The sequence below is a fragment of the Vitis riparia genome, chromosome 19, assembly GCF_004353265.1.
Source record: "Vitis riparia cultivar Riparia Gloire de Montpellier isolate 1030 chromosome 19, EGFV_Vit.rip_1.0, whole genome shotgun sequence".
Taxonomy (NCBI): domain Eukaryota; kingdom Viridiplantae; phylum Streptophyta; class Magnoliopsida; order Vitales; family Vitaceae; genus Vitis; species Vitis riparia.
The window spans coordinates 3,312,113-3,338,844 of NC_048449.1; the positions used below are offsets into that span (position 1 = coordinate 3,312,113).

Genomic DNA, 26,732 nt, shown 5'->3' on the forward strand with positions numbered 1-26,732 from the left:
ATGCCTAAAATATGTGCTTTAAATCCCTATATGATATGCTAAAACTAACTTCATGGAACCTGTAGTACTACTTCTGAACAGGAATTTCCTTCCATTGACAGTAAATTGCTTTCTTAGATTTTTAAAATTCCTCCTAATGGGTCTCAATTCAGCTAACAATATTGGATCCCCAAAACCATATTGCAACCTTCCAAGGTATGAGTCTCAAATCAGCTTAATAAAAACTTCTTCCCTAGCAAGTTCCATTTCAATTGCCTGTAAACTGCATCACCAGTATTCATTATTGAATTATAGATTGCACGGATCTACCCTCATGGATCCACACACACAGCCCTTGGCCACAGTGGGCTCTGGTTCTCTTCATGCAATGGCTGTAATTTGACTGTAAATTGGCACACTGAAGTTGGGATATTCTTAGAACTAGCTTTAATTTATCTAAAAACAGAAGCTACTTATGTATTCTTACAAGTTTCTATAGAAGATACGTATAACACTGATAGCATGTACCTGAGCCCATCAGAATAAACTACATATTTTAAGCCTAAAAAACCCATCGCTGAGGGAGATAGGCTTTGATAAAGTTGTTTTCAAGATTTTTCCTTTTTTACATACATATATATATATAATTTATTCACACACACACACACACAACAAAGTTTTCCTGCTTTTTCCACCGGCATGTTGAGCTCCACGCAAGTCCAAGGTGGATCTAGCCGATCTGAAGAATAGGTCTTCTTGTAATATTTGTGCTGTCAACAACCTTGAACCACTGGCTCCCAGGATCACACATATCATCTCTACCCAAGCACTTGCAAGCATCTGTGACAATGTTGCTGCTGGAGTCTACATCCAAGCAAACTGTGGTGCCATCCCCCAGCTTAGTTGACAGGTACATCTTTGAATCTGAAATGATCTCCCAATTTGACCCAGGTTGAGTGCATATTATACTGAGTTTTGCAGGCTTCCCTAGCCCAACTGCTTGAAGGCAGAAGTATGTTCCCTTCACTATCAATATCTTTTGGGGGGTGTAGCCCCAAGCTTCTGACTCGGTGCAGGGACCTAGCTTTAATGGTTCAGACAATGATTCCCTTAGAATGCAAAGACCAGTCGAAGGATGCAAGATTATTTTATGTGGTTTGACTCGGGATACATCTGGCCCTGCATCAAATATGAAACCACACAAAATTTAGATATGAATAATTAAGTAAATTTGCCTTATTTGCCTTAGCAAACATACCTTGCAAAGGAGATTGGAGGGCTGAAATCCTCTGGAAGAAGTTCGAGTTCCAATTCATTAACCCATTAGTCTCTTCCAGTGTCCACAATGCCCAATCGAAGTCCAGTTCAGCCGCCAGGCCAAAGAAGCAATTTAAGTGCCTGTTGTCATCCACCCCAAGCTCACTCACAAACATTAATGGCCACCCTTGCTGCAGCAGAACCCCTCCTCCCCTCATTATGCTGTCCACCACTCTCCCGCACTCCTTGTTGGGGTTGCTGGTTTCCCCAGCCCTCCCAACCCGCGATCCATGCCAATGCATCTCCAACACCAATTTCCCTGTGAATGTCAATTCCAGCTGTTGATTGAGGAGGAAAGATAGGTCTGTACCATCACTCAAGCCAGAGATTATGACCAGAACATCTGGGTTGGCTGAGTGCACTGCTTCAGCTCCTTTCTGCATGTACCTGGTCAATTCATGAATAGCTTTATAACAAGACCAATTCCTACAAATATGGTAACTAATAGTTTGGAAATATAACAACCCCCTCCCTTACGTGTCCGTGTAGATATTGTCCAATCCAATGGGACCCTCACCATACAATACAATGCATATATAAGATTAAGAAGAACCCATGAATACATAACATTCTTCAATTTGGTCCCGCACATTAGGGAATGAATCATTACAGGAAAATAGAGATCATCACCTGTACCAGTCCACATTCTGATTGGGGCATCGGAGCTCATTCCTCAAGCTCATGCCCACCACATTAGGGACACCGCTGAACATGGTGGCAATCCGGGTGAGGCCCTTGACCCACAAGTCTGGATTGAAGTGCTGGTCGCCAAAGACGCCATTGCCATGGAAGCTGGGCTCGCTGAAGTGACTGTCTAGTATGACCATCATCTTGTTGTCCGCAAGGTTAGACACCACCGCCTGCCATAATAACTTGAGATAAATACAAAACAGCGTTGGGTCTGTGCCTTTTTTACAATACCGGTGTTTTATCATTGAAAAATCACAAATATTATTCTTTCCGAATACTGTAGCTGTAACAGTGAGGGCGTTTGTCCAAATTCACAAGCCACCTATTTTTAAATCAAGATAATCATGAAATCATTTGATAGTGTAAGAACCAAGGAACCATTTCAAAAGCCTCCTATTTTTACTCCATGCCCTAATCAAAATTTAAGCTCTAAATCATGGTGGGAAAATGACTAAAAATCAAAAGAAAAGCAGGTAAGTTTTAAGCAAACAAAATAGTTCATTCAATTTTCCTGGTTCTTAATGGATTTGAGGCTTGGAGCCCCTTTAATTGATGCCTAGAGAAAATCAAATGAACTTGACCACCTGGTAAGCGCTTGTGAGAGGAAGATCAAGCATGGAAGGGTTATTGGCCTGGAAACCAGCAAGGGATTCAAGCAAGCCAAGCCTCTGAAAGGATTGTCTAACAGTGAGGGAGGCCAGTGACTGGTCGATGGCCAAGAAAAGTGGCAAAGTGAGCCTCACACAGTTGAACCCCAAGGACGCAATCCTCTTGGAGATGAGGTCAACTGGGTGGTTGCTGAGGCCCTCCGCCACCGCTGCTTCCTGATGCGACGGCCAATTCACGCATGCCAGCTTCACCCGGGCGCCATCTTCGTCTACTATCCACCTTGAATTGGTGTGCAGTGGCAGAGCCACCACAGGCTTCAGAGGTAGAAGACATAGAATAGATAGAAAGAAGAAGAACCTCCCCATCTGGATTTGCATCGACTGTTTGTTGGGTAGATGGAACATGAGACATAGTATTGTATTTATTATTTGAGAATTCATTACAATATTTTTTTTTCTATTTTTAAATTCTTTTAATTAATCGTAATTTTTTATTTTTATGTTTTGGGCAAATTCTTCTATTTTTAAATTATTCTAATCAGTTATAATTTTCTATTTTTATGTTTTAGGCTAATTTTAATATTGTTTTCTATTTTTGTGTTTTGGATAAATTTTTTTCTATTTTTGTGTTATAGGTTTATGTATATATATTAATTCTTAATCAATGAGAAAGTCAAGTAATTATTTCTTAATAATCTTTTTTCTACTTCAACATTGTTTATTTTCTCTTTTTAAAATTTTTTTTTTTTACTTTCTTCCCCACGTTATGTTTTCGTAGACCAAATACATATATACAGTAAAAAAATGATCATAACATTATTCAAATAGTCAGCATGTCTTTGAATTGCTTTGTAAAAATATTAAAAATTTAAGGATGGGATTTTTTCTTCATATTTATTTGCATATTGTGGACTATGAATAGCCATTATAATTGGCATTGGAAACACGCCAAGTTACAGAACATGGAAGTCAAATATTTGCTTGGAACTTTGGGGTTTGGAAAACTTGTAAGGCAGACCACATCTACTTGGTTTCCCATTGCTTTTTGTTTTTGTATCTCAGCCTTGTGTTTAATTCTTTTAAGCAAGTGAATTTTATACTTCTATACTATAATTTAAATTTTAAAAATAAGTATTTGATGATTTGAATTTTCCTTAATTACTCTTTAAATCAATATACATCTCTTTCCTTTTTATTTATTTCAACAAAATATTAAAGAATAATTTTAAAAAATACTTTTAAATTCACTTTAATTTTTCCTCATCCTTACTTGTAGTTTTTAATTAATTAATCATGATAAATATCCCTTCTTTACAGTACAGGTAAAGAGAATCTGCTCGCACTCTTCTATATGGTACCAACTTCAACCATTTAAATATAACCATGTTGGGTGAGGTCTCCCTTGATTTGAGTGGAATTCTATGTTCATGTGCTCTTGGAGGCGGTGAACCCTTAGGTTCTATAAACACAGTCGAGTATTGCTACAACAGTTGAGCTAATTCCTTAGGTTCCTTTTCTCCCTCTTCAGCTGTATTTTTTTCTACTTGTATGGAGAAAATTTGAACGTAGATGCTTAAAATATGGATTTTTGATCCGAGTACAATAATTTTAAAAAGTAATTCTTAAATTATCGTAGTGGGAAAAATAATTCCAAATTTACGATAGTTGAGAAGGATATTTGTTTTTTTAAATCGTCTTTTCAAAAGACGATTTCTGACTTCTTTTTTTCATTAAGAAATTGAAATCGTCTCTTGAAAAAATGATTTACACCAAATATATATATATATATATAAAATTAATTAATCAGAAATCATCTTTTGAAAAGACAATTTCTACCAAAAAAAAAAATTAAGTAATTGAAAATCATCTCTTCAATAGACAATTTCCATAAAAATAAATAAATAAAATTTAAATAATTAAACATCGTCTTTTGAAGAGATGATTTCAAAAAAAAAAAAAATTAAGCAATTAAAATTATCTTTTGAAGAGACGATTTCCATCACAAAAAAAAAAAAAAAAAGTTTAATAATGAAGACGATTAGGCATTTGAATATGGAGAATTTTACTATAAAAGATTTGGATTGAATGACACATTGTTTTTCTATCCTTAAGGGAACAAGACTAGGAAATTAAAGTGTCTTGCATGATGGAAAATTTTGGAGGCCGGGGATTTATCTTTTCTTTTAACATAATAATATTTTGCATAATGAAAAATTTTTGCAGCTTAGATTTTCTTTAACTAGGAGAGTGAGCAAGAAGGCGTCCTCATTATCATTATCATTGCTATTTTCACTTTGGTCGGAAAGAATATGGGGAGTCACATATATATTTTTTTTGTACAAATTGTCTCTTAAAGAGACGATTTCTCACTTGGTTTTATTTTATTTTATTTTTGAAATCGTCTTTTGAAGAGAAAATTTCTCACTTCTTAATTTTTTTTTTTTTTATTTTTTGAAAATCGTCTCTTCAAGAGACAATTTCTCATTTCGTTTATTACGATTTATTTATATTTTTTAAAATCGTCTTTGAAGATACGATTTTTCACTTCCAATTTATTTCTCTTTTCTATTTGAATAAAACTATGATAGATTTATAATTATTTTTTCTACTATGATAATTTAAGAATTAATTTTTAAAATTGTCGTACTCTTATCAAAAATCCCTTAAAATATGTGCTTTAAATCCCTATATGATATGCTAAAACTAACTTCATGGAGCCTGTACCTCTGAACAGGAATTTCCTTCCATTGACAGTAAATTGCTTTCTTAGATTGTTAAAATTCCGCCTAATGGGTCTCAATTCAGCTAACAATATTGGATCCCCAACACCATATTGCATCCTTCCAAGGTATGAGTCTCAAATCAGCTCAATAAAAACTTCTTCCCTAGCAAGTTCCATTTCAATTGCCTGCAAACTGCATCACCAGTATTCATTATTGAATTATAGATTGCACGGATCTACCCTCACGGATCCACACACACAGCCCTTGGCCACAATGGGCTCTGGTTCTCTTCATGCAATGGCTGTAATTTGACTGTAAATTGGCACACTGAAGTTGGGATATTCTTAGAACTAGCTTTAATTTATCTAAAAACAGAAGCTACTTATGTATTCTTACAAGTTTCTATAGAAGATACATATAACACTGATAGCATGTACCTGAGCCCATCAGAATAAACTACATATTTTAAGCTTAAAAAGCCCATCGCTGAGGGAGATGAGGCTTTGATAAAAGTTATTTTTAAGATTTTCCCTTGCTACAGACATATACATATACATATACATATACATATACACACACAACAAAGCTTTCCTGCAAGAATAGGTCTTCTAGCAAGTCGAAGGTGGATCTAGCTGGTCTGAAGAATAGGTCTTATAGAAATATTTGTGCTGTCAACAACCTTGAACCACTGGCTCCCAGGATCACACGTATCATCTCTACCCAAGCACTTGCAGGCATCTGTGACAATGGTGCTGCTGGAGTCTACATCCAAGCAAACCGTGGTGCTATCCGCCAGCTTAGTTGACAGGTACATCTTTGAATCTGAAATGATATCCCAATTTGACCCAGGTTTAGTGCATATTATACTGAGTTTTGCAGGCTTCCCTAGCTCAACTGCTTGAAGGCAGAAGTATGACCCCTTCACTATCAACAACTTTTGGGGGGTGTAGCCCCAGGCGTCTGACTTAGTGCAGGGACCTAGCTTTAATGGTTCAGTCCATGACTCCCACAGAATGCAAAGACCAGTCGGAGGATGGAGGATTATTTTATGTGGTCTGACTCGGGATACATCTGGCCCTGCATCTCACATGAAAGCACAAAAAAATTAGATATGAATAATTAAGTAAATTTGCCTTATTTGTCTTAGCAACCATACCTTGCAAAGGAGATTGGAGGGCTGAAATCCTCTGGAAGACGCTTGAGTTCCAATTCATTAACCCATTAGTCTCTTCCACTGTCCATAATGCCCAATCGAAGTCCAGTTCAGCTGCCAGGCCAAAGAAGCAATTTAAGTTCCTGTTGTCATCCACCCCAAGCTCACTCACAAACATTAATGGCCACCCTTGCTGTAGCAGAACCCCCCCTCTCCTCATTATGCTGTCCACCACTCTCCCGCACACCTTGTTGGGGTTGCTGGTTTCCCCAGCCCTCCCAGCCCGCGATCCATGCCAATGCATCTCCAACACTAATTTCCCTGTGAATGTCAATTCCAGCTGTTGATTGAGGAGGAAAGATAGGTCTGTACCATCACTCAAGCCAGAGATTATGACCAGAACATCTGGGTTGGCTAAGTGCACTGCTTCAGCTCCTTTCTGCATGTACCTGGTCCATTCATGAATAGCTTTATAACAAGACCAATTCCTACAAATACGATAATTAATAGTATGAAATTATAACAAACCCCTCCCTTCCTTGTCAATATAGATATTGTCAATTGGGCAACTTTACAATGCATTTATAAGGTTAAGGAGAGCCCATAAATATATAGGATCAGGGGTTTTTGCCAATTTGATCCACAATCCTTAGAGACACGATAAGGATTTTGTGTCTGGATAGGGTGATTGTAATATCATAGGGCCAAAAGTTCTTAACACTATATATGACACGTTTTAAAGCCATCAGTCTAAAGTAAACAATATCTACAAGATTGGGCTCACCTGTACCAGTCCTTCACGTTCTGTTTGGGGCATCGGGGCTCATTCCTCAAGCTCATGCCCACCACGTTAGGCACACCACTGAACACGGTGGCCATCCGGGTAAGGCCCTTGACCCACAAGTCTGGGTTGAAGTACTGGTCGCCAAAGATGTCGTTGCCATGGAAGCTGGGCTTGCTGAAGTGATTGTCTAGTATGATCATCATATTGTTGTCCGCAAGGTTAGACACCACCGCCTGCCACAACAACCTATTAGATTAATACAACCCAGGAGTTGGGTCTGAGCCTTTTTGACTTTTCCGGTGTTTTATCATTAAATTATCCGAAATTTTATCCTTCTGAATACTGTAGCTGTAACAGTGAAGGGGTTTGACTAAATTGACAAGCCACCTTTTTTTAAATCAAGATAAACATGAACCATGTGATGGCGTAAGAACCAAGGAACCATGTGATAGCTTAAGAACCAAGGAACCATCTCAAGAACCATCTCAAAAGCCCCCTATTTTACTCCATGCCCTAATCAAAATTTAATCTCTAAATCATGGTGGGAAAGTGATTAAAAACCAAAAGAAAAGCAGATCAGTTTTAGGCAAACAAAATAGATTCATTCAATTTTCCTGGTACTTAATGGATTTGAGGCTTGGAGCCCCTCCAACTGATGCCTAGACAGAATCAAATGAACTAGCCCACCTGGTAAGCGCTTGTGAGAGGAAGATCAAGCATGGAAGGGTTATTGGCTTGGAATCCAGCAAGGGATTCAAGCAAGCCAAGCCTCTGAAAGGACTGTCTAACAGTGAGGGAGGCCAGTGACTGGTCCGTGGCCAAGAAAAGTGGCAGAGTGAGCCTCACACAGTTGAACCCCAAGGACGCAATCCTCTTTGAGATGAGGTCAACTGGGTGGCTGCTGAGACCCTCAGCCACCGGTGCTTCCCGATGAGACGGCCAATTCACGCATGCCAGCTTCACCCGGGCGCCATCTTCGTCTACTATCCACCTTGAATTGGTGTGCAGTGGCAGAGCCACCACAGACTTCAGAGGTAGAAGACATAAAATAGATAGAAGGAAGAAGAAGAAGGAAAAGAAGAACCTCCCCATCTGGGACTTGTGTTGACTACTAGTTGGGTAGATGGAATATGAGACACGGTATAGTATTTATAGGGCGAGGGAACCCTCGTCTGTCTTCTTTTTAAATTCTTTTTTTTTTTTTTTTCTTCTCCTCGTTTTTTCTCACTCGACCAAACGTATATAGTAAACAATGACTATATTTAAACCATTCCACTAAATGAATCTGTCGGCAATTTAATATTTGATATACCATATATTTAAAAAATGAAAATAAAAAATTCCCAATCCTATGCCGAAACAAAAAACCGGATCTTCATCAACAATATTAATCCTCACGGTGTATACAATAGTTCATTTACTAAGAAGGCCGTTAAAACCATGGTTTCAAGTTGTCGTATCTATCGATGAATGTTATAAATATTATCACAAAAATAAATACAATTAAATAGATAAAAGTTAATAAAATAAATTTTTATTATTTTTAACGTTATACAAATAGTGAGCATGCCTTTGAAATGATATATACCAAATATTTTTTATTTTCAAAAATAAAAAGGAATTTTTTTTAACTAATAAATATTTTGAAATTAAAAAAAAAACTATTTTCAAGTATTAGAAAATAAACATGTTTTACCTCTATCTATTAATTTTCATTTTCTATATTAATATTCATATCTTATTTATTTTGTATAAACCCAAAAAATTATTATTCATGAATTATCGGGTTACATACAAATACTTCAATATCCATTTAAAGAGAAATAGTTTATGGATCATATATCCTAAAAACACTTGGAAAAAAAAGATTTGGTTTGGGTTATTTTATGCAAGAATCTTGATTAGTTATTTCATTAATTAATTTTTTCATGAGAATTACTCTTTTTCACAATACAAAAATTGACTTATTTTCGTAGAAAAAAAATTAAGAGAGGACTTCTATTCCAAAATAAAAAATCATTTTGAGTAATTTTAAAACCCCTAGAAACTGCTCTCCCATTTTTATTTATTGGGTCAGATCGGGTTAACCTACTTGAACACCTAAATCCAACTCCAACAACACTCATTTCTCCTCTTAACGGACACTTTCATGTCTTTTCTCCAAAATTGAAGAGTATAAGGATGCAAAAGCTACGATGAAGAGGCAAACAAAGGATCCTAACTCTCCTTCTATTTGTAAATTTTGATCTTATCATCTTTTCCACTTTTTTTTTTTTTTCGACATCAATGTTTTCTTCAAAACTCGTCATCCAAAAAACTCATTATTTATATGATACTTGAGTTATACACAAGTGATTCACACCGAGATTACCCAAATTAACAAGAAATGATTCACGAGTTAGTGAAACATTAGGTTTAGACATCAATTTTCACGGACACTCAACCACTTAACTATAGTAATTAATGATCTTAATTTTATTTTATAAAGCTAATGAAAGAAGACGTTAATATAATCAAATAAACTCCCACCTTTATTTAATGTAATAATTATTAATGAAATATTTAACAATTGTCACATATTGACCTAACCCTCTCATCAATTTCAAGTTTCATCTAGGTATCCCGAGAAAGTATCCATAAAGGAGAATGACATTATGAGATGAAATCTACTAGCTCTGTCATAATCCCACAATAATGCACACACCAAATTCCTTCAAATAAGGATGGGTATTTTTATTATTTATTTATTTATTTATTTTGGCATATGGGCATGAATAGCATTATAATCGGCGTTGGAAAGTTGGAAACACGCCAACTTATAGAAGTGTAACCACGCCAAGTTACAGTACGTGGAAACCAAATTTTTGCTTGGAAGTTTGGGTTTTCGAAACTTGTAAGGCAAACCACATCTGCTTGGTTTGTCATTGCTTTTTGTTTTGTCTCTCACATGTCTTAAATTCTTTTAAGCAATCATTATTTATATTGGTATTAATAGTAATATAAATATAGTATAATTTACTTTTTAAAAATAAGTATTTGATAATTTAAATTTCCTTAATTACTCTAAAATCAATAATCTCTTTCTTTTTTTTTTTATATCAACTCAGTATTAAAGAATAATTTAGGAAAATACCTTTAAATTCACTTTAATTTAGAAAATTATTTTTTAATTAATTTTAAATTTATCCATTAAAAAAAATATACAACTAAAAATCGAACCAGAATGATCAATTGAATTATAGGTTTTTATATTGTATTTACTCATTCAATCATTTAAGTGTTTAAATAGTTATTGATACATATATATACAACAAAACTTTGAGTGCTTTAGGTTAGTTAGCAATTTAGGATCAAACTCAAAAAAAATTCAAAAGTAAGTTTTAGAATATGGACAATGGATAGATTGGATTGAATTTGAATTCAAAAGTCTTAACCAAAATTGAAATGGGCCTATTACATTTTGGCCCAAGAATGGCTTATGAACCACCGTCCTCCACACCAATTTGTTACTTGTCACCGAAACTGACCAAACCTTAACTTAACCAGAATTGAAATGGGCTCTTGCACTTTAGCCCAAGAATGGCTTATGAACCACTATCCTCAAGACCTCAACCTCTCATTCTTCCGATATGGGATCACTTATAAGATGTGAAAAGGAGATATTGCTAAGAAGGAAATTTCTAGGTCATAAAAGGAATAGGTAGTTACTGTTTGTCGCTTAAAGAACCAACCAAGTCTCAACCAAAATAGAAATGGGATATATATATTGCACTTTGGCCCAAGAATGGCTTATGAACCACTATCCCCAACCTCTCATTCTTCCGATGTGGGATCACTCATAAGATGTGAAAAAGAGGTATTTTTGGGAAGGAAACCTCCAAGTCATAAAAGTAATAGGTAGTTATTGTTTGTCACTAACACCTTGGTCCAAGAATGGTTTTTGAACCACTATCATCAATCTCTCATTCTTCCGATGTGGGATTGCACATAAAAGAAGTCAGTAGACCACTATGCTTCAAGAGATTTTACTAAATCTTTTATATAAAGTATTATATATATATATATACAATTATTGATGTTTTCAAACTTTCATTATTTACAAAATTTAAATAAACATAAATATTTACTTATACATTTATTTATATTATCATTATTAAAATAATATAAGTTAAAATTATAAAATAACAAAATATATGACTTTTGTTATATTAAAAAAATTAAATATTATAATATCTATTTCATCTTAAATATATCTTTATATTTAAATATTATATATGTTATATTTATATTTTTTTTACAACATCAAATATAAAAATGAAAGATTATTATTTTAAATTTATATAATATATAAATCATCTTTTTTTTTTTATGTTTGGTCCATTATTCAATCACCAATCCGACTATTGAACTGTTAACTGATAACTTTTTTTTATATTCAAAAACGGATCTGATTTGAAAACATTAGCATTGGGGAAACCCAAATAGCCACCTCATAAGCACCCTTTTATATAAAAGTCATCTTTAGAATATATAAAACAAGTTAAAAGCATTTCAATTCTAAACAAATATTTGTTTTACAAAACATCAAAGAACAATTTTCAAAAACTATTTTTCATAATTATTTTTTAACCAAACAACCTGTGAAACCAAGGTTTGGTTAATTTCGGTTTTGATGATAATAAAACAAAGTTTAGAACTAATAATTATATTTTAAATGTGATTAGGCAAGACGATTTTCAAAGTGACAATCACAAAAACAAATCAAGGCAAAGAGAAATTATGAAGAAGAAGATCACCTCAAAGATAAGTGTTTTTCAAGACCCAAACTTCATAAGATCTTTTTGTGAGGTTGTTGGTGCATTAGGATTTCTATGCATTACATTCTTTACTTATGCACCTAAATCATCAAAAATTTATTTTGTTTTAAATATTTTTAAAATTGGATGATTTCATGTTTTCAACTAAAACCTTGTGTCAAATGTTTTTACAAACTTATTTAAAAGGTTTTAAGTTTAAAAAGTTGGTTGTTGAGCCAAAAACGGCTCAACCGGATGAAGAACCGATCGACCCCCAGCTCAACCGGTCAAGGGTGCAAAAAACTCTCTTTTTTCCAAAACGGTTATTCAACAGGTCAAGGTTGAATCTCAACCAGTTAAGGTCCGGTCAAGGTCCGGTTGAGGTCTGGTCGAGATCCAACGGTTACCGGTCAAACATTAAATGTTAACGACTAGTCAACCGGTCGAACCCTCAACGGCTAGTTTGACTTTTTTCTTCTATAAAAAAGCTTCAATCTTCATTGTTTAAAAAGTTTAACCTTCCCAAACCTTTCTTGAATATATTTGAGCCTTGGAAGAGTGTTTTGAGTGTACCATTGTTCTAAAACTTGCATATCTTTAGTGCACATTTCAATCCTAGTTTTCTTGTATCATTTGAGCTTAAAGTTTTTGTACTAGGATTTTGTGAGATCAATTATTTATATATATTTGAGATGAAGATTCTCAAGTGCGGGGTATCATTTGAGTGATTGTTCAAGAGTGGGGTATCTATTGAGAAGTGTAAAGGGTGTTTGGAACCAAAAGTTCAAGAGGGTGGATTAGAATCATAATCCAATTGTATTGCGTGAAGGCTTGGTTTGGAAGCCTTGAATTAGTGGAACCTCAAGCTTGGGATTGAAGTTAGAGGAGAGTGGATGTAGGCCGGGTTGCACTAGGAATGGCAACGGGGCGGGTTCGGGACGGGTCGTCCCCATCCCAACCCCGCCCCATTTATTAAAAATAATTCCCATCCCCGTCCCGTTTAAAAAATTAAACGGGGCGGGGCGGGGCGGGGCGGGTATGGAAATTCCCCGTACCCGGCCCGGCCCGGCCCGTTTAGTTTTTTTCAACATACACCATTGGGAATCGTATTGATGGTACACCACGGATCTGAGCTGAGACTGTAGTGATGGTGAGCGGCTCTGTTCTGTACCAAAAGAACTGGTTCAGAAACGAGAGGAGCACGCACGAGACCGTTCCAAGAACCACATTCGGAAGGTGAGCACCGGCAGAGAAGGGTCGTCTGTGGTGGGCACGGTCAGAGCCACCTGTTTGATCGGTGAGTTCTCTTCATCTAGGTCAGGTTTCAGCGAAGAAGACGATGGCTCCAAGCTCGAATCACCGCCCTTCGATACTGCAGAAAACAGAGAGATAGAGAATGTTAACTATCTTTTGCAAATATGTGAAGAAGAAGAAGAAGAACAGAGGACTTACTAAGAGGGAAGGTGATTTCGTTTAATTTTTGGGATTGAATCATGACCTGAGAATCTGATGGAATTGTTATGGTTCCGGGGTGGACTTGTGCATTTTTGATCCTGGATCCTCATGTTCTTGGCTTGAAAAGTAGTTTTGGTTTTCTTTGTTCCTGATCTTGTTTCATTTTTCAATCTGGGTGTTTTTGTTGTTCGGTCTTCACTCCAATCCTTGCTTTTGTCATTTTGATGAAGTTCTGTTTGAGTTCATTGCTCAATCTGTTATCTTTATGTTTATTTCTAATTTTTTTTTCCTGTAATTTGATTATGGGTTGCTCTGAAAGCAGATGTATAGTTGAAGAATGAAACAAATCATATTGTACCAGGGAATTTTATATGTAAACGGGGCGGGGCGGGCGGGATGGGGTAATACCCGAACCCGTCCCAAACCCGCCCCGGGTTTTAAAAAAAATCCCATGCCCGTCCCAAACCCGTTTATTAAATTTAAACCCCGTCCCATTAGGGGCGGGGCGGGGCGGGTACCCGAAAAAACCCGCCCCGTTGCCATCCCTAGGTTGCACTGAACCACTATAAAATCTTGTGTTTGCATTCTTTTTTCCCTACTCTTTTAATTTATATGCAATTGTCTTTATATTATTTATTATATACTTATATATAATTGTCTTTTACATTCACATAATTTAAATTTGCAAAAAGAGACCATCACCCTATTCACCCCCCTCTAGAATGATTACTATAGGTTGGATTAACCTAATTTTTCTAACATAACCCTATATTTCCTATTTCTAAAAATAGAAACTTATTTTCTATTTTCAGGTTGCCATATATGTTTTCCCCTTTTATTTTTTATGTTTGAGAAGAGAGCTATTTTTGAATAAAGTTTGGTCTATATTTCCTTCCTTCTTTTCCTAACCGAACAACCTTGTTTTCATAAATTGTCTCAATTATCATAAAATTGAATAAAGATATTTTGTAAACAATCAAATGGAAAGTAAAAGACAACTTCATTTTAAATACTAAATTTGAAAGTTGTTTACTTCAACACAATGCAACAATATTGAAATTGCCTTAATTATCATAAAATTGAATATATTTTTCCACCAGGTATGAACCCCAAATTATTTTTATAACTATTATTATTTATTTATATATATATATTTTAAAAGTGCTATAAATATTAAAAGATCCCTAGAAACAGGCTTAACAAAGGTTTAGGCCTCAAGTTTGGTATCATATTTAACCACTCTCAAAATCTAATGGCATTTTAATTTGTGATATATATGGTATTTAAAAAGGTTAATAAATAAAATTGATTAATAAAAATTAAGGTTCTTTTTTCATATTTTTTTTAAATTAATAAATTAAAACCTATTTTTCTCAAAATATTTTCTTATTGTCAAAAGTATTTTCTTTTCTTTTTTTCCCCCTATAATCGGTTATCAAAGCGCTCTTCTTTCCTTTAACAAACAGGAACTCATATTTAAAACAAAGACATATAAGAGACTTCATAGCTAAAACAAACACATGAAAAGATAAAACAATTCCAAAAAATAATATTTTGAGAATAATTTTTGAAAACTATTTCATAACGTTTGGTAGAATAAATATATTTTTGAAGATCGAAAATATTTTTAACATCTTTTCTATATTTTTAATATATTTTAAAAATAACTTATATATGCAATATCTTATTTTTAATTATTTTTCATATATGCATAATTATTTTTTAAAACAATTTTTCGAAAAATAATAAAAACAACTAAAATATATTTTCTAAATATACTTTTCTATTTTTAAAAGCAAAAAACATTTTTCTATTTCCTAGTAACTAAACGTGTTTTTCTAATGTTTTGTTTTAAAGAATATAAAATTATTTTAAAAAATAATTACCCATGATTTTTATTTTTTCCTTTTACATCCCATTTGATTTGAACTTACATAAAGTATTGATATAAATATAAATATAGCTATATAAATAAGTCAAATTTTTATTATATTTATTACTTAATTATGATATATATATATATATATATATATATATATATATATATATATATATATATATATATATATATATATATATATATCTGAAAATATATGTCCAAAAAGGTAATTCCAAGAACCGATCTTGGGAATGAATAATTTTCCAATAGGTAGGAATTATTCACTGTAGAGGACCCGGCTTTATCCCTCATCCACTTGTTTTTACTAAAATCTAAGCATACAGGCTACAGCCAATGAGCCAAAGATCTATCTCTTTCTCTCCAAAACTCTTACATCTCCCGCACTTCCATTTCCTACAGTTCCCCGCGGTTCCTCCAAATCCTCACTCTCTCCAATGGCTACTGTTCTCGATTCCCTCGCGGTTCCTCGTTCCTCTGCTCTTCCTTCCTCTGCTTTCGCTCCGATTGCCTCCTCGCCAGTCTGCTTTCTCTCCGGCCGTCGGGGATCGATGAGGTTGCCGGAGTTCTCAGGTTTGAAGATCCAGCCGAGTCTCGCCTCTCGTTCAGTGGCTGCGGCGGGTCGGAGTTCGAGAGTAGGTCGCCGTGTTGGAGGAGTCGTGTGCGAGGCTCAGGAGACTGCTGTTGAAGGTTAGAATCGGTGTTTCTTTTTGCAATTGTTTTACCTCTGTTTGGTTGCTGAGAAAGGAGAGGAAATGAAGGAGAGTAGAAAATCCTGTTTTGTAATCTTTCTTGGTTTTGAGGTAGGGGAAATTTGTTATGGATTGAGTAGAAATGATTGAAATTGGCGGTAGTGGAGTTTTTTTCGGTAATTTTGGGGAAATTTAGAGAGTTGAAAATTTCAATCTTTTATTCCCAAGTAACCTCAGCAACCAAACAGAGGATTTTATTTATTTTCATTCATTATTTGTTGTCGTTAAGTTCTTTTGATTTTTTATTGAGATTGTTAGTTTGTGATACAGTAGTAACTTATTCAGATTTGATTATGGTAGAAAAGACAAGCAATTACTTCTGAGACTCACAAAAAGTTGAAACCTTTATTTGCAGTACTAAATGATGAGGTGTAATTTAAGATTCTCAGAACCGAAAATGAAAAAAAATATATATATACATGGTACTATCTTTTTGAGGTTAGGTTGATGCCTTTTGTTGGTGAGGATGAGTTGAGTTTGGATTGACTTTCAAAATCGAGTTGAGGAGTGTTTGTGGACAACTGGACCTGTACGACTAACAAATAGCTACAGATAAAGTAAAAGCAACTTAAGCAAATAAGCACAACATGGTCAATGTATATGGAAAATTTTCGAAGAAGGGAAGAATCATTGTCTATAGCGGAGAAGTTCACTAATTTGCAAAACATGCGTAGGAAAAGTCTTCTTGAGTGACAGGCTTGTAGCCATCTCAAATGTACAACTTTCCAAGAACACATCATGGACAGGGCCTTACCTGTCTTGGAGGCATCCGTGTTTTTATCCTAATTTAGTGCCCACCAAAACCTCTTTGGAGTGTAGAGGAAATGAAAATAAGAATAGTTGACAGACTTGGCCTCATGTTTCTTCTTCAACCATTACACTCTTTGTTCAGAAATCACCATCTTGTTGTTTAGAGAAAGCTTCTGTCTGATTCAGATATCTCTTCAATGTGATAAAAAGGACATGTGCCCTCAGATTCCCTAAATTTCTTCAAGCCTAAAAACCTATTGTGCCTTGCCCTATGCCCTTTTTACATCAAACTATACCTCAGCATTTGAAACAAGACTGTTTTTGTCACTAACTGACCCTGTTCCTGGAACTTTCTGCCCTTTTATAGTTTGTACCACCAGGACACGCATCACATTCCAGGTGGGTGTTATTTCAATGGAAAAGATCCTTTTGGATCAGGAACTGTCGTGTTCTCACTATCACGGGTTTGTTCGTTCACTCCGAGGTACTCATGTTGTGTTAGCGTGTACACAGAAGTTCGTACACGAACACATTTATCCACATCACTTGTCCCCCTGTTCCGGCTGATGCTTTTGCATAGCTTCAGCCGGGAAAAACTAAATTCATAGTGGCACTTCATTGGGCCACATGTCACGCGCCACTCGTTGCTTTAAGTAACCATTGGTGGCAGGCATCCCTTCAGTGTCAGAGCGCCTATTTGCAGGACGACAAGTTCCTTCTGACCAAAGCTTCTAGGGTTTCTTTTTTTCACACTTGCATTCACCAATGAGTGGGATTTTCTTTCTCTTCAGTTTGGTTTCTGGTAAGTTTCTAAACCGTTTGTTCTGTTCTTTTCATTATTTCCTCTGCGATTTTGCATTTCTGGTGTTTTTTTTTTTGTGTGTGTTGTGTTGTGATGGAGCGTTTCTGCCCTTGTGTTTGTGTCGTTTTTGAATTTCTTCATGTGTTTGTTGGTCTGGAAATCTGTTCCTTACTGTCTACCCTAGGCAACTCCTCTTTATATTTTGTAATTGTTCCTGTTGGCAGTTTTCTGGAGTTCTGTTCTTGGAAAGCGATGTTTCTTTAATGTAGACAAACTCGTCTTCCATGAAGCTTTGAATTTTCATATACTTAGGGTTTCACATCTCCTTCAATTTTTTCCAAAGCTTCCTCTTTATTCTAAATGTCTCAGACTAACACAGACTGTTCGTCTGGTTCTGCCTGGTCGGAGGGGAATGCAATGGAGCCTATTGGGGATCATGATGAATCCTCAGGTATGGGAACGAGTTCATGTAGCCTGAGTAGGGAGTTTTTGAATCATGACGTGACCCTTCTTGAGATGCAGGAGATTGACTTTCGTCAAACCTACCTTATCCCCGAGGATGTGGGGGTTCGTTTTCCCAGGAATATTGATGACGTGCAAGATAATTCTCACCTTTGGGAAAAATCCAACATCATATTTTGGCCTCGACAACATTTTGATGTGGGTCTTTGTCTTCCCTTGCCATCATTGGTACACCAATTTCTATATTACACCCAAATCCATCTTGTCCATGTTCATTCCAATATTATAGGCATACTTATGGGTGTTTCCGTCCTGAACTTCCAATACAACCTTGATCTTGGCTTAGAGGAAGTTTTCTTTATTTATGCATTAAAATCAAATCCTCATGAAAAATTCTTCTTTTCCGCCGACATGCAATCCCTCTAGTTAGTAGTCAAGCTTCCGACTACCATCAAAGGAGCCCCCTAAGGACATGTCATTTTGTCTAAAGACTAAGGATGTAATCCAGGGTCCTTTACTCGATCCTTTCCTTTGAATCACTCCCTTCATAAGTCGAGTATGCACGGTTAGATTCCTTTCCTTTCCATTTGACAATTTTATTTTTTGTAGTGCTTCATGTTGACGAAACACTATTATGTTCGTTTAATAGGTTCAACTGAATGAGGAAGACGAGTTGAATGGTTCCCTACTAACAAATTTGATTGGGTTAAATTTATTTTGTGTTTACTTGATCATAAGAGGCACTATGAATGACTTTTAAATCTTGTATGGCTGAAACAACACCTTTCGCCATTCAACACATTCCTCAGATTCAATCTGCTTCCTATGGCTATAACTCCCGCCTACACAAGGTGATTAGTGGGCAACACAATCTCCCCTAAGGACACAGTTTTTGACCCATTGAAGCCTCTCAAAATTCGCCTAAGGGAATGAAGAACATCGGTTTTGTACCCCATCAACAAGAAAGCAGAGAGATGCAAGAGATTGACGAAACTTCTCGGGTCAACAAGAATACGATTCACAAGGTGCCCTCCCATTGTCAAGACCAAGACTAGAGCATCTTCGTGGGGCATGATGGCATTTCTTAGTTCAGTAGGATCAAAGACTATTGGGCCATCTATCGGTTTAGCATTGTTGGCGGTGAAGGTATATTGAACGCTAGCTATCATCGAATGGGGGATAACTTCTTGAACATCCCGTCTTGCTTGTGATTTAGATTTCCGCCAACTGCTGGTTGTGCCTCCATGTATGACATTGATAACGGGTCGATTTTTAGGTTGAGTGGATTGCATGCCAAAAGGTGATTCATGATCTTGTCTTGGATTTGTTGTTTTCACATACTGGTTGAACTTCCCTACATGGACTAAATTTTCCACTAGCTTTTTCAAATGTCGACACTCATCAATCACATGACCATGCTCATAGTAATACTTATAGAACTGATTCGATCACGCTGCTCTAGGTCACTCCGCATTGGTTGTGGCCAAGCAAATCCTTCCATTGATTGGATCAATGTGAGCAATCGTGAATACGAAATGGTCAATGGTGTATACAGTCAACCTCTCCTAATACCTCGATCATACTCTGCACGCCAATGAGGTCCTAATCAAGAAATTCCTCTTATGTTCTCTCTTCGGTTATGGCGCCCCACGTACCATCGTCGTGTGCCCAGAGACATAGTTTGTTGCGATGCAACACAAAGGTCATCTTCGAGCATCGAGTATTTGTTAGCCCTCTGAAACAGTTCTGAAACAGTTTGTCTATAGTGAAGGGTAGATCCAGAGATATAGAGTTAAAGAAAGGTGTGTGCAGGAATATAACTTCCTTAATGGCTTACATGATTGTGTCCATGCTCACCCCGTCTAACTTGAGAATGGCTCCTCCAAAACGTTCCATAAAATTGCAAATAAACTCCCCTCTATCCATCTTGACATGAAATAAACTTGCTACACTTTGTTTTCTTCTTATTGAGCATAAATAGTGAGTGGTGAAGGTTTCCGATTGTCCTTTGAACGAACCAATCGAGTTGGCAGGCAATCGATGAAACCAATACAAGGCTGGGCCCTATAGGCTAGACAGGAACACTTTACATTAAAGAACAGTATTATTGCTTTCAAGAGTCATTACCTACTAAAAATGCATGAGATGATCGAAGGGATCCCCAGAGTTGTCGTACATATTGAATTTGGGCATGGAAAAGTGTCATGGCGCATTCTAGTGCAAGATAGCATGCACAAATAGAGTGGTAGCCATATCATCCAAAATACAAAAAGTGGTATTGGTGTTGCTAGTTAGATGATTCGGGTTATCCAACTGATGCAGGCTGGACGCGCGAGTTTTAGACGAAGTTCGTGTAGCATTAACGTATATGGGATCGATGCTCGAATTTGAACTATCTTTGACCTCCGTGATTGGGGGTGGAGGCACAAACTCAACAACGGGGACAACCAATTGAAAAGATGGTTGTGGGTCAGGAATTGGTGGTGGTATGGGTGTATACTATGGAGTGTGAGTCGTCCTGTTGGAGTGATGTAGTCACAAAGAGTAGTTTCTTAATTTGCTTGTAGTGTTCTTCCTGTTGTTCCATCAGAGACAAACACTTCTCCATCGAAGGTTCCTCCTCTTTTCCCTTTTCTTCAGTCATCCTAGTTTTTCAGGCTTTTTTGCTCTTCGAATCCCAAAAAACGACGCCAAGTGTTTTTGTCACTAACTAACCCTCTTGTTGGAGCTTTATACTCTTTTATGGTTTATACCACCAGGACATGCATCACATTCCAAGTGGGTGTTATTTCAATAGAAAAGATCCTTTTGGATTAGGAAGTGTCATGTTCTCGCGAACACGAGTCTCTGTGTTCGCAAGGACACGGGGTTGTTTGTTCACTCCGAGGTACTCATGTCGTGTTAGCGTGTTATCCACTTCAAAGACCACAGTCCACAAAGATGGCCTTAACCAGATTCATTAATAGAGACTTTAGTAGAATTTGTAGCCGAGGTTTAAGGTATGGTGCAGTAAGGATGGGTAAATATTGATTATGGAAGAGGTTAATACCATGTTGACCACTCAAAACCATGATGTTTCCATGAGGTGGTTAGCTTTTTATGTAACAAGTTGTCATCTTATGTATCATTCATATTATCTAAGAAATCTCTTCATTTTCTTCCTTATGGTGGAATGCAGCAAGGTGTCATTAAAGCGTCACTTGGCTATGCTCCTGTATCTTTTTCCAATGTTCTTACCTCCTCATCTCCTTCTTTTGCCGTTAGGTGTGGTGGTGCAATTGGAGAAATGAAAATTTATAAGGAACCAAAAATATACAAAAGAGGAATATGATACCTAAATCCTCCAACTTTACCTAGCAGGTGCCCTTTGACATGACATGGATGGGAGTATGAAACCCTTATACACTCGTACTTCAGCTGAAAGTTTGGTGAAATTTCCTGAAATTTAATCCATCATCCTAATGACAAACTCCAATATTCCCTACATCAAAATTGTTCATGGTCCCATGCAGAAAGCTTTTTTCAGCCAATGGATTCACTTTATTAGCAGCATTGTGGATGCAAGCCAAAGAATGAACTGATGTTCCTGGTGGTCAATAGCCTCTTTAAGTAAGTGAACACATCTCTTCTCTCTCACTCGTTAGAAAATGAAATTCTATTGAGTGAAAGAGAAAAAGTGCAAGTGTGGGCAAGAAGTTCTTCAATTTGTGACACTATGAAAAATAAAAGATAAAGAAAGGCAACAAAACAAAAGATTTAGTCCCTGAATAAATTGGAAGGAGGCTGGAAATGCCCTATAAAATTCCTCAAACATCATTGCCTTCTTTTGACCAAACAGCCTCATCATTATGATGGACACCTACTTAAAACTGATATCTATTTTCTAAGAAATATGTTGTAGCTCTTGCATGGATCAATAATCTTTCTAGAGCTCGATGTATTAATAGATGACTTTATGATTGTAGAAGAGTCCCCTTCCACCATCAACTTCCCCGTCCACTATCAACTTGACATGTCCCAAGCACTAGGTTCTCCTAGACCTTCAATAGAGTGACAGCCTTGACCTCAATGGCCTTTTGTTTATCTTTTAGCTTTGAGAAAGGCAACATAGTTCTCCACAAGTCATCTATATATGTGCCCCAAATGCAACCATCAAAATAAAATTTAAGTGGTGTATGGGGCATTGTTCCTATTAGAAATGAGAGATGAGGATCTTTAATCAGCTATGCACCTTGCAAACCCAAAAGATGTGTCAAACCAGCACATTTTTTTACCTCTCTTGACACAGAAATCTGAAAAGAAACCATGGATGTTATGTTCTTCCAAACCACACTTTGGTTGAGATTATTCTAAAATTTTACGATTCCTTTCCTGCCAGATGGTTCAATCAAGGCTAAAATCTCCAGACTACAAAAAATTGCTCTTTCCCCTTTTCCTAAAACCCTTGGAACCATAAATAGGCATTAAAAAAATATATTTGTTGCTATAGGAAACAAGAAAATATTATTAACTAAAAAGAAAAAAGAACATGTATTCCAGGAGAAACCAACTAATATCTGAGTCAGCAAACCTCCTATTCTACTTATCAGTTGAAACCCTAGACATGAATATTTGATATCAAAAGTTTGAGATCTCTAAGTGGCTGTTTCCCACTCCCACACCTTCCTCGTCTAATTTTTGCTAGACAGGAACCCTGGTCCTTTGGCTAACTTGAAACAAAGTTTAAGCTTCGTAGATCATATATGATGCATAAAGTGCAATTCTTTTTTTGTTAATTTGGAAGGAATGTTGATGTATCATTGTGTGTGTGTGTGTGTAAGAAGTAAAGTTTTTATGAGTTTTGTTAGAAGCAAGTAGCCTGGAACCTCTATGCAAGATTGCAAATTAACATTGAGATTCTTGTGAACACAAAGTAAGTAAGCTGAAATATATTATTATTTTTTGATAGGTAGCTGAAATATATTATTATGATATCATTCAAACAAATATTAAATCATTGAGAACCTTCAAAAATGAAAAGAAAAAAAAGGGGCAGCAATTATTAGAGCTGTCAATTGAGCAGGTCAGCACTGAGCTCAGCCAGAGGTATCAGACTCTGGCTCAAGGTCAGTTCATCCTAATCCCAGTCTGAGCCAGTGATCTGAGACACTGCTAATTTAGTTTTATGACCTGAGACTGAGCTTGAGCTGTCGCTTTAGTAGTTTTGATGCTATTGGGCAGAGTGCCAATTAGTGTTCCCAAGAGACAAAAACCCAAAGTTTGAGGTAAGTGAAGTTCATTTCTTTTGACTAACAGGCTTTTGGATGCCCCAGTGAACTACAAATTGTATTGATGTGGGTATAGAAGGATTATTCAGTTTGCATTTGTAAATAAATATAGAAAAATATTTTTAACTATTAATGTTGCTAAAGTTTCAACCTTCAAGTAGGGCAAGAATCACTGCTGCAAGCAAAAGCTAAAGATTAACCAAGGTTTATCGAGAAATCTGTAGATCTGATAAGATAAGATATAATGGGTTCCATTCTTTAACCAGCATTGATATCTAGCTGATTTCCAAATGTTTCAGAAAGAAAATGAATGGAAAGCTCTAATCAATTGTGCCTAAACTAGAGCCATGCAAGGAGGTAAAGGCTAGTTTTGAGTGGAGTCAAACTCTTTTGAAATTTCAGTTGAGGTGGTGAAAGGAAGGGGAGTAGGCAAGGTTTTGGAGAGGGGCTGAGGTTTCTCTATTGGATTAGATTTGGATAAAGGAGTCTGGTGACTCTGCCTGAAGGTGTGGAAGAATGCTGTCTTAAGGTGGTATGAAAGCTCTTCAGGAAGGTTTTGAAAGAAGGGGGAAGGGGGTGAAAAAAGCTGGAGCACTGCAACAATGCCACAGGTCATTTCTTGTCGTGCTCTGTATTCTCAGTGGAGGAGAAGAGATTGACCTTGGTGTTTCTAGAAGGTGGGGGGGTATCCAGGGTTGGGAATACTCATGCTAGGAAGCTAAGAAGCATTAGGGTTGCTTCTAATCCCTGCATCACTGCTCTACCTCCAGAGGACAACTCTCCAGCTGTGCTGGGTGGTTCAATGGTTCCCAAATATGGGGAAGTCTTTTTCCGAAGTTGTTAGTGCTTCTCAGGTGAAGGTTGGCAATGCAGTGTGGATTGAGGTGGGGGAACAGGATGTGAAAAAGAAAAATGGATGCCCTTCGACTTGGTATTGTGGTTTGATGGGAAAGTTTTCCAGTTGGTTTGACTTGGAGGCACACTCATTTTGTTTAATTTTCAGTTGACTTCAGATTTAGAGGAGGCTTCTCAAAGTGAGTGGAGGTTTTCTTAATGGTAAACCCCTATTCTTGTATAGATGGTCTTTAGAAGTGGGCTGATTTAGTGAAGGTGTTCTTGCTAGAGAAGCTTCAGTGATAGTTGTTGGCTTACCAATGCACTTATGGGATAGGAAACTGTTTCAGACGCGGGGATGCTTGCAGGGGCTTCATGGCAGTTGATGAGGACCTGGTGTTCTGCCAGAGTTTGCAGTGGGCTAGGGTCCCTGTTAAAACCGACAGTAGAAAGGAGCCAAGTATGTTGCACATGGTAGTGGGTTTGTCGTGCTATGCAATTCAATTATGGTGGGAAATCCCAAATTTTGTGGAACAGATAGTTTCGAGGGCTTGGATACAGAGAGTTGGAGGTTGAAGAAGGTAGAGAAGTGACAGCACAAGTGGAGGGGAGTGCGGGCATGGGTGTGGAATTGATCAATGAGGGTGCAGAGTGAGCAGTTGCAAACCCACAGGAGGTAGCTGGTGAGCAGGATTTTTAAATTCTCTTGGGCTTGGCAGGGAGCCTTAGTTGGGCTGCAGAACCAGCCCAGTGTTTTGAGGCCCATATGGAGAATCTGGGTCCCTCCTTTTGATGGCCCTATTAGTCCCTTTTTAAATACCATGGCAGCCTGGATTGAAATGATCAAATGGAACTAAGCAAGAAGAGAGAGTAGTCCCATCTGTGTTTTCTGAAAATATAATGAGTTCCATGCAATAAGAAACAATTAGGATATGGTTTCACAGGGGATTCCTTTGGTTAGGTAGAAAACACATAAGAAGGTTGAAATGGGGTTGAATTGGGTTTTATTGCGTTCCTGTTTCTGTACTGGAAATCAAAACAGTACACCTAGGCGTTTTTGCCATTATTATCTGTATCATTGTCTTCATTAATTTGTTCCTGTGATCACCATGGGATGGCTGTCTTTGTGTTGCATGTTAGAAGTGGGAGGAGGAGAGGGAGGAAAGGGTGAAGATATACATAAGCTTTTTGAAACAATTTGGAAAAATAGAAAAGGTTCAAATCCAATCACATAAAAAAACCCATTTTAAAGCTCCAATTCAGCACTATTACAAAAATATCTTATGTGACTTCAGGTTGGGCCAAGCTCAGGATGGCTGCACTGCTCCTAACTTATCATAGCTGAGCTCCATCCAAACTTCAAGCTTAATAAGCAGGCATTGGACCAGCTTGGTCCAATTGATAGTCCTAAGCAATTAAAAGCCTCTATAATGCAAATAGCAAATAATAATATCCAGTTCTTGCCTTCTACAATGAATAACCATTATAATTGAATGATCATCATGCAAACAAATTTGCATTTAAGACCATGCTTGTGCTGCTTGCCTTTGTTCTTTCTGTGTTTCATTAGAACATTTGACTAATGAGTTTTGAATCTGAGTCTTATCATGAATATGATTGCCACATCTCTAGGAATCCATGGCTTGCACATGCTATTCATGCTTGATTTTTCCTTTTTTTTTTTTGTCCTCTTTTTTTCATCGGTCAAAGAAAATTTGGATAAGTCTTTTTTGTGGTCGGTTGCTTTCTTAGAAACAAGATGGCTAAATACATTCACCCCTATCATCCATTAGTTCAATCAGACTGGCATACCATCATCTTCACTACCATATGCACACCTGAATATATCTCTTTACAAAAATGAAATCACGCCTCTTTTTGGTTCCCTTACACAGTATCTGCTGTGATTGATGCAACCTGGCAGTCACTTGTTCTTGATGCTGACACCCCCGTTCTGGTTGAATTCTGGGCTCCATGGTGCGGTCCCTGCCGCATGATCCACCCAGTAATCAATGAACTGGCAAAGCAATACACTGGGAAGCTCAAATGCTACAAAGTGAACACTGATGAGAGCCCTTCTATTGCAACACGGTACGGGATCAGAAGCATACCAACTGTCATCATCTTCAAGAGCGGCGAGAAGAAAGAAGCAATTATTGGTGCTGTTCCCAAATCCACATTGACCACCAGCATCGAGAAATTCTTATAGAGGTGGTAAGTTAAAAGATGCAACTTTGCGGGAATTAAGCGGTTTGTAGTATTTGCTTCTTTGATATTTAGATCCTGATGTTACACTTTCGGTACCGTTGCTTCCTTACAGTAAACTGTCTTATGTTCTCTTTGTATAGTTATTGCTTGTTGCTGTATTTCCAGTTTCCTTTAGTTATCTACTTATATGTATCAGTCATTTGAATATCCCTTTGTAACTTGTCCCATCTTCTCATCTTGTGAAAAATGTCTTCC

General features: G+C 36.8%; 2 protein-coding genes across 4 annotated transcripts; one reads left to right on the forward strand and one right to left on the reverse strand.

Moving 5' to 3' along the window:
* Positions 1-393: 393 nt before the first annotated feature.
* LOC117909562 (glycosyl hydrolase 5 family protein-like) lies at positions 394-8,382 on the reverse strand. 3 transcript variants are annotated; one of them, XM_034823611.1, is made up of 5 exons: positions 8,298-8,361; positions 2,571-2,926; positions 1,927-2,156; positions 1,238-1,683; positions 394-1,158 (listed from the first exon to the last, which is right to left on the reverse strand). In XM_034823611.1, the coding sequence occupies exons 1-5, from the start codon at positions 8,344-8,346 to the stop codon at positions 710-712; spliced, it is 1,530 nt and encodes a 509-aa protein (XP_034679502.1). In that variant the 5' UTR covers positions 8,347-8,361; the 3' UTR covers positions 394-709. The 3 variants fall into 3 exon arrangements, with proteins under 3 accessions (XP_034679502.1, XP_034679501.1, XP_034679500.1); XM_034823610.1 differs by lacking the exons at positions 1,927-2,156; positions 2,571-2,926 and adding an exon at positions 7,255-7,487 and having other exon boundaries at positions 7,942-8,382; XM_034823609.1 differs by lacking the exons at positions 394-1,158; positions 1,238-1,683; positions 1,927-2,156; positions 2,571-2,926 and adding exons at positions 5,659-6,394; positions 6,474-6,919; positions 7,255-7,487 and having other exon boundaries at positions 7,942-8,372.
* Positions 8,383-15,716: 7,334 nt separating this feature from the next.
* LOC117909276 (thioredoxin 1) lies at positions 15,717-26,715 on the forward strand. Its single transcript, XM_034823235.1, has 2 exons — positions 15,717-16,092; positions 26,165-26,715. Exons 1-2 carry the CDS (start codon positions 15,840-15,842, stop codon positions 26,476-26,478), a joined length of 567 nt encoding a protein of 188 aa, XP_034679126.1. The 5' UTR covers positions 15,717-15,839; the 3' UTR covers positions 26,479-26,715.
* Positions 26,716-26,732: the final 17 nt, after the last annotated feature.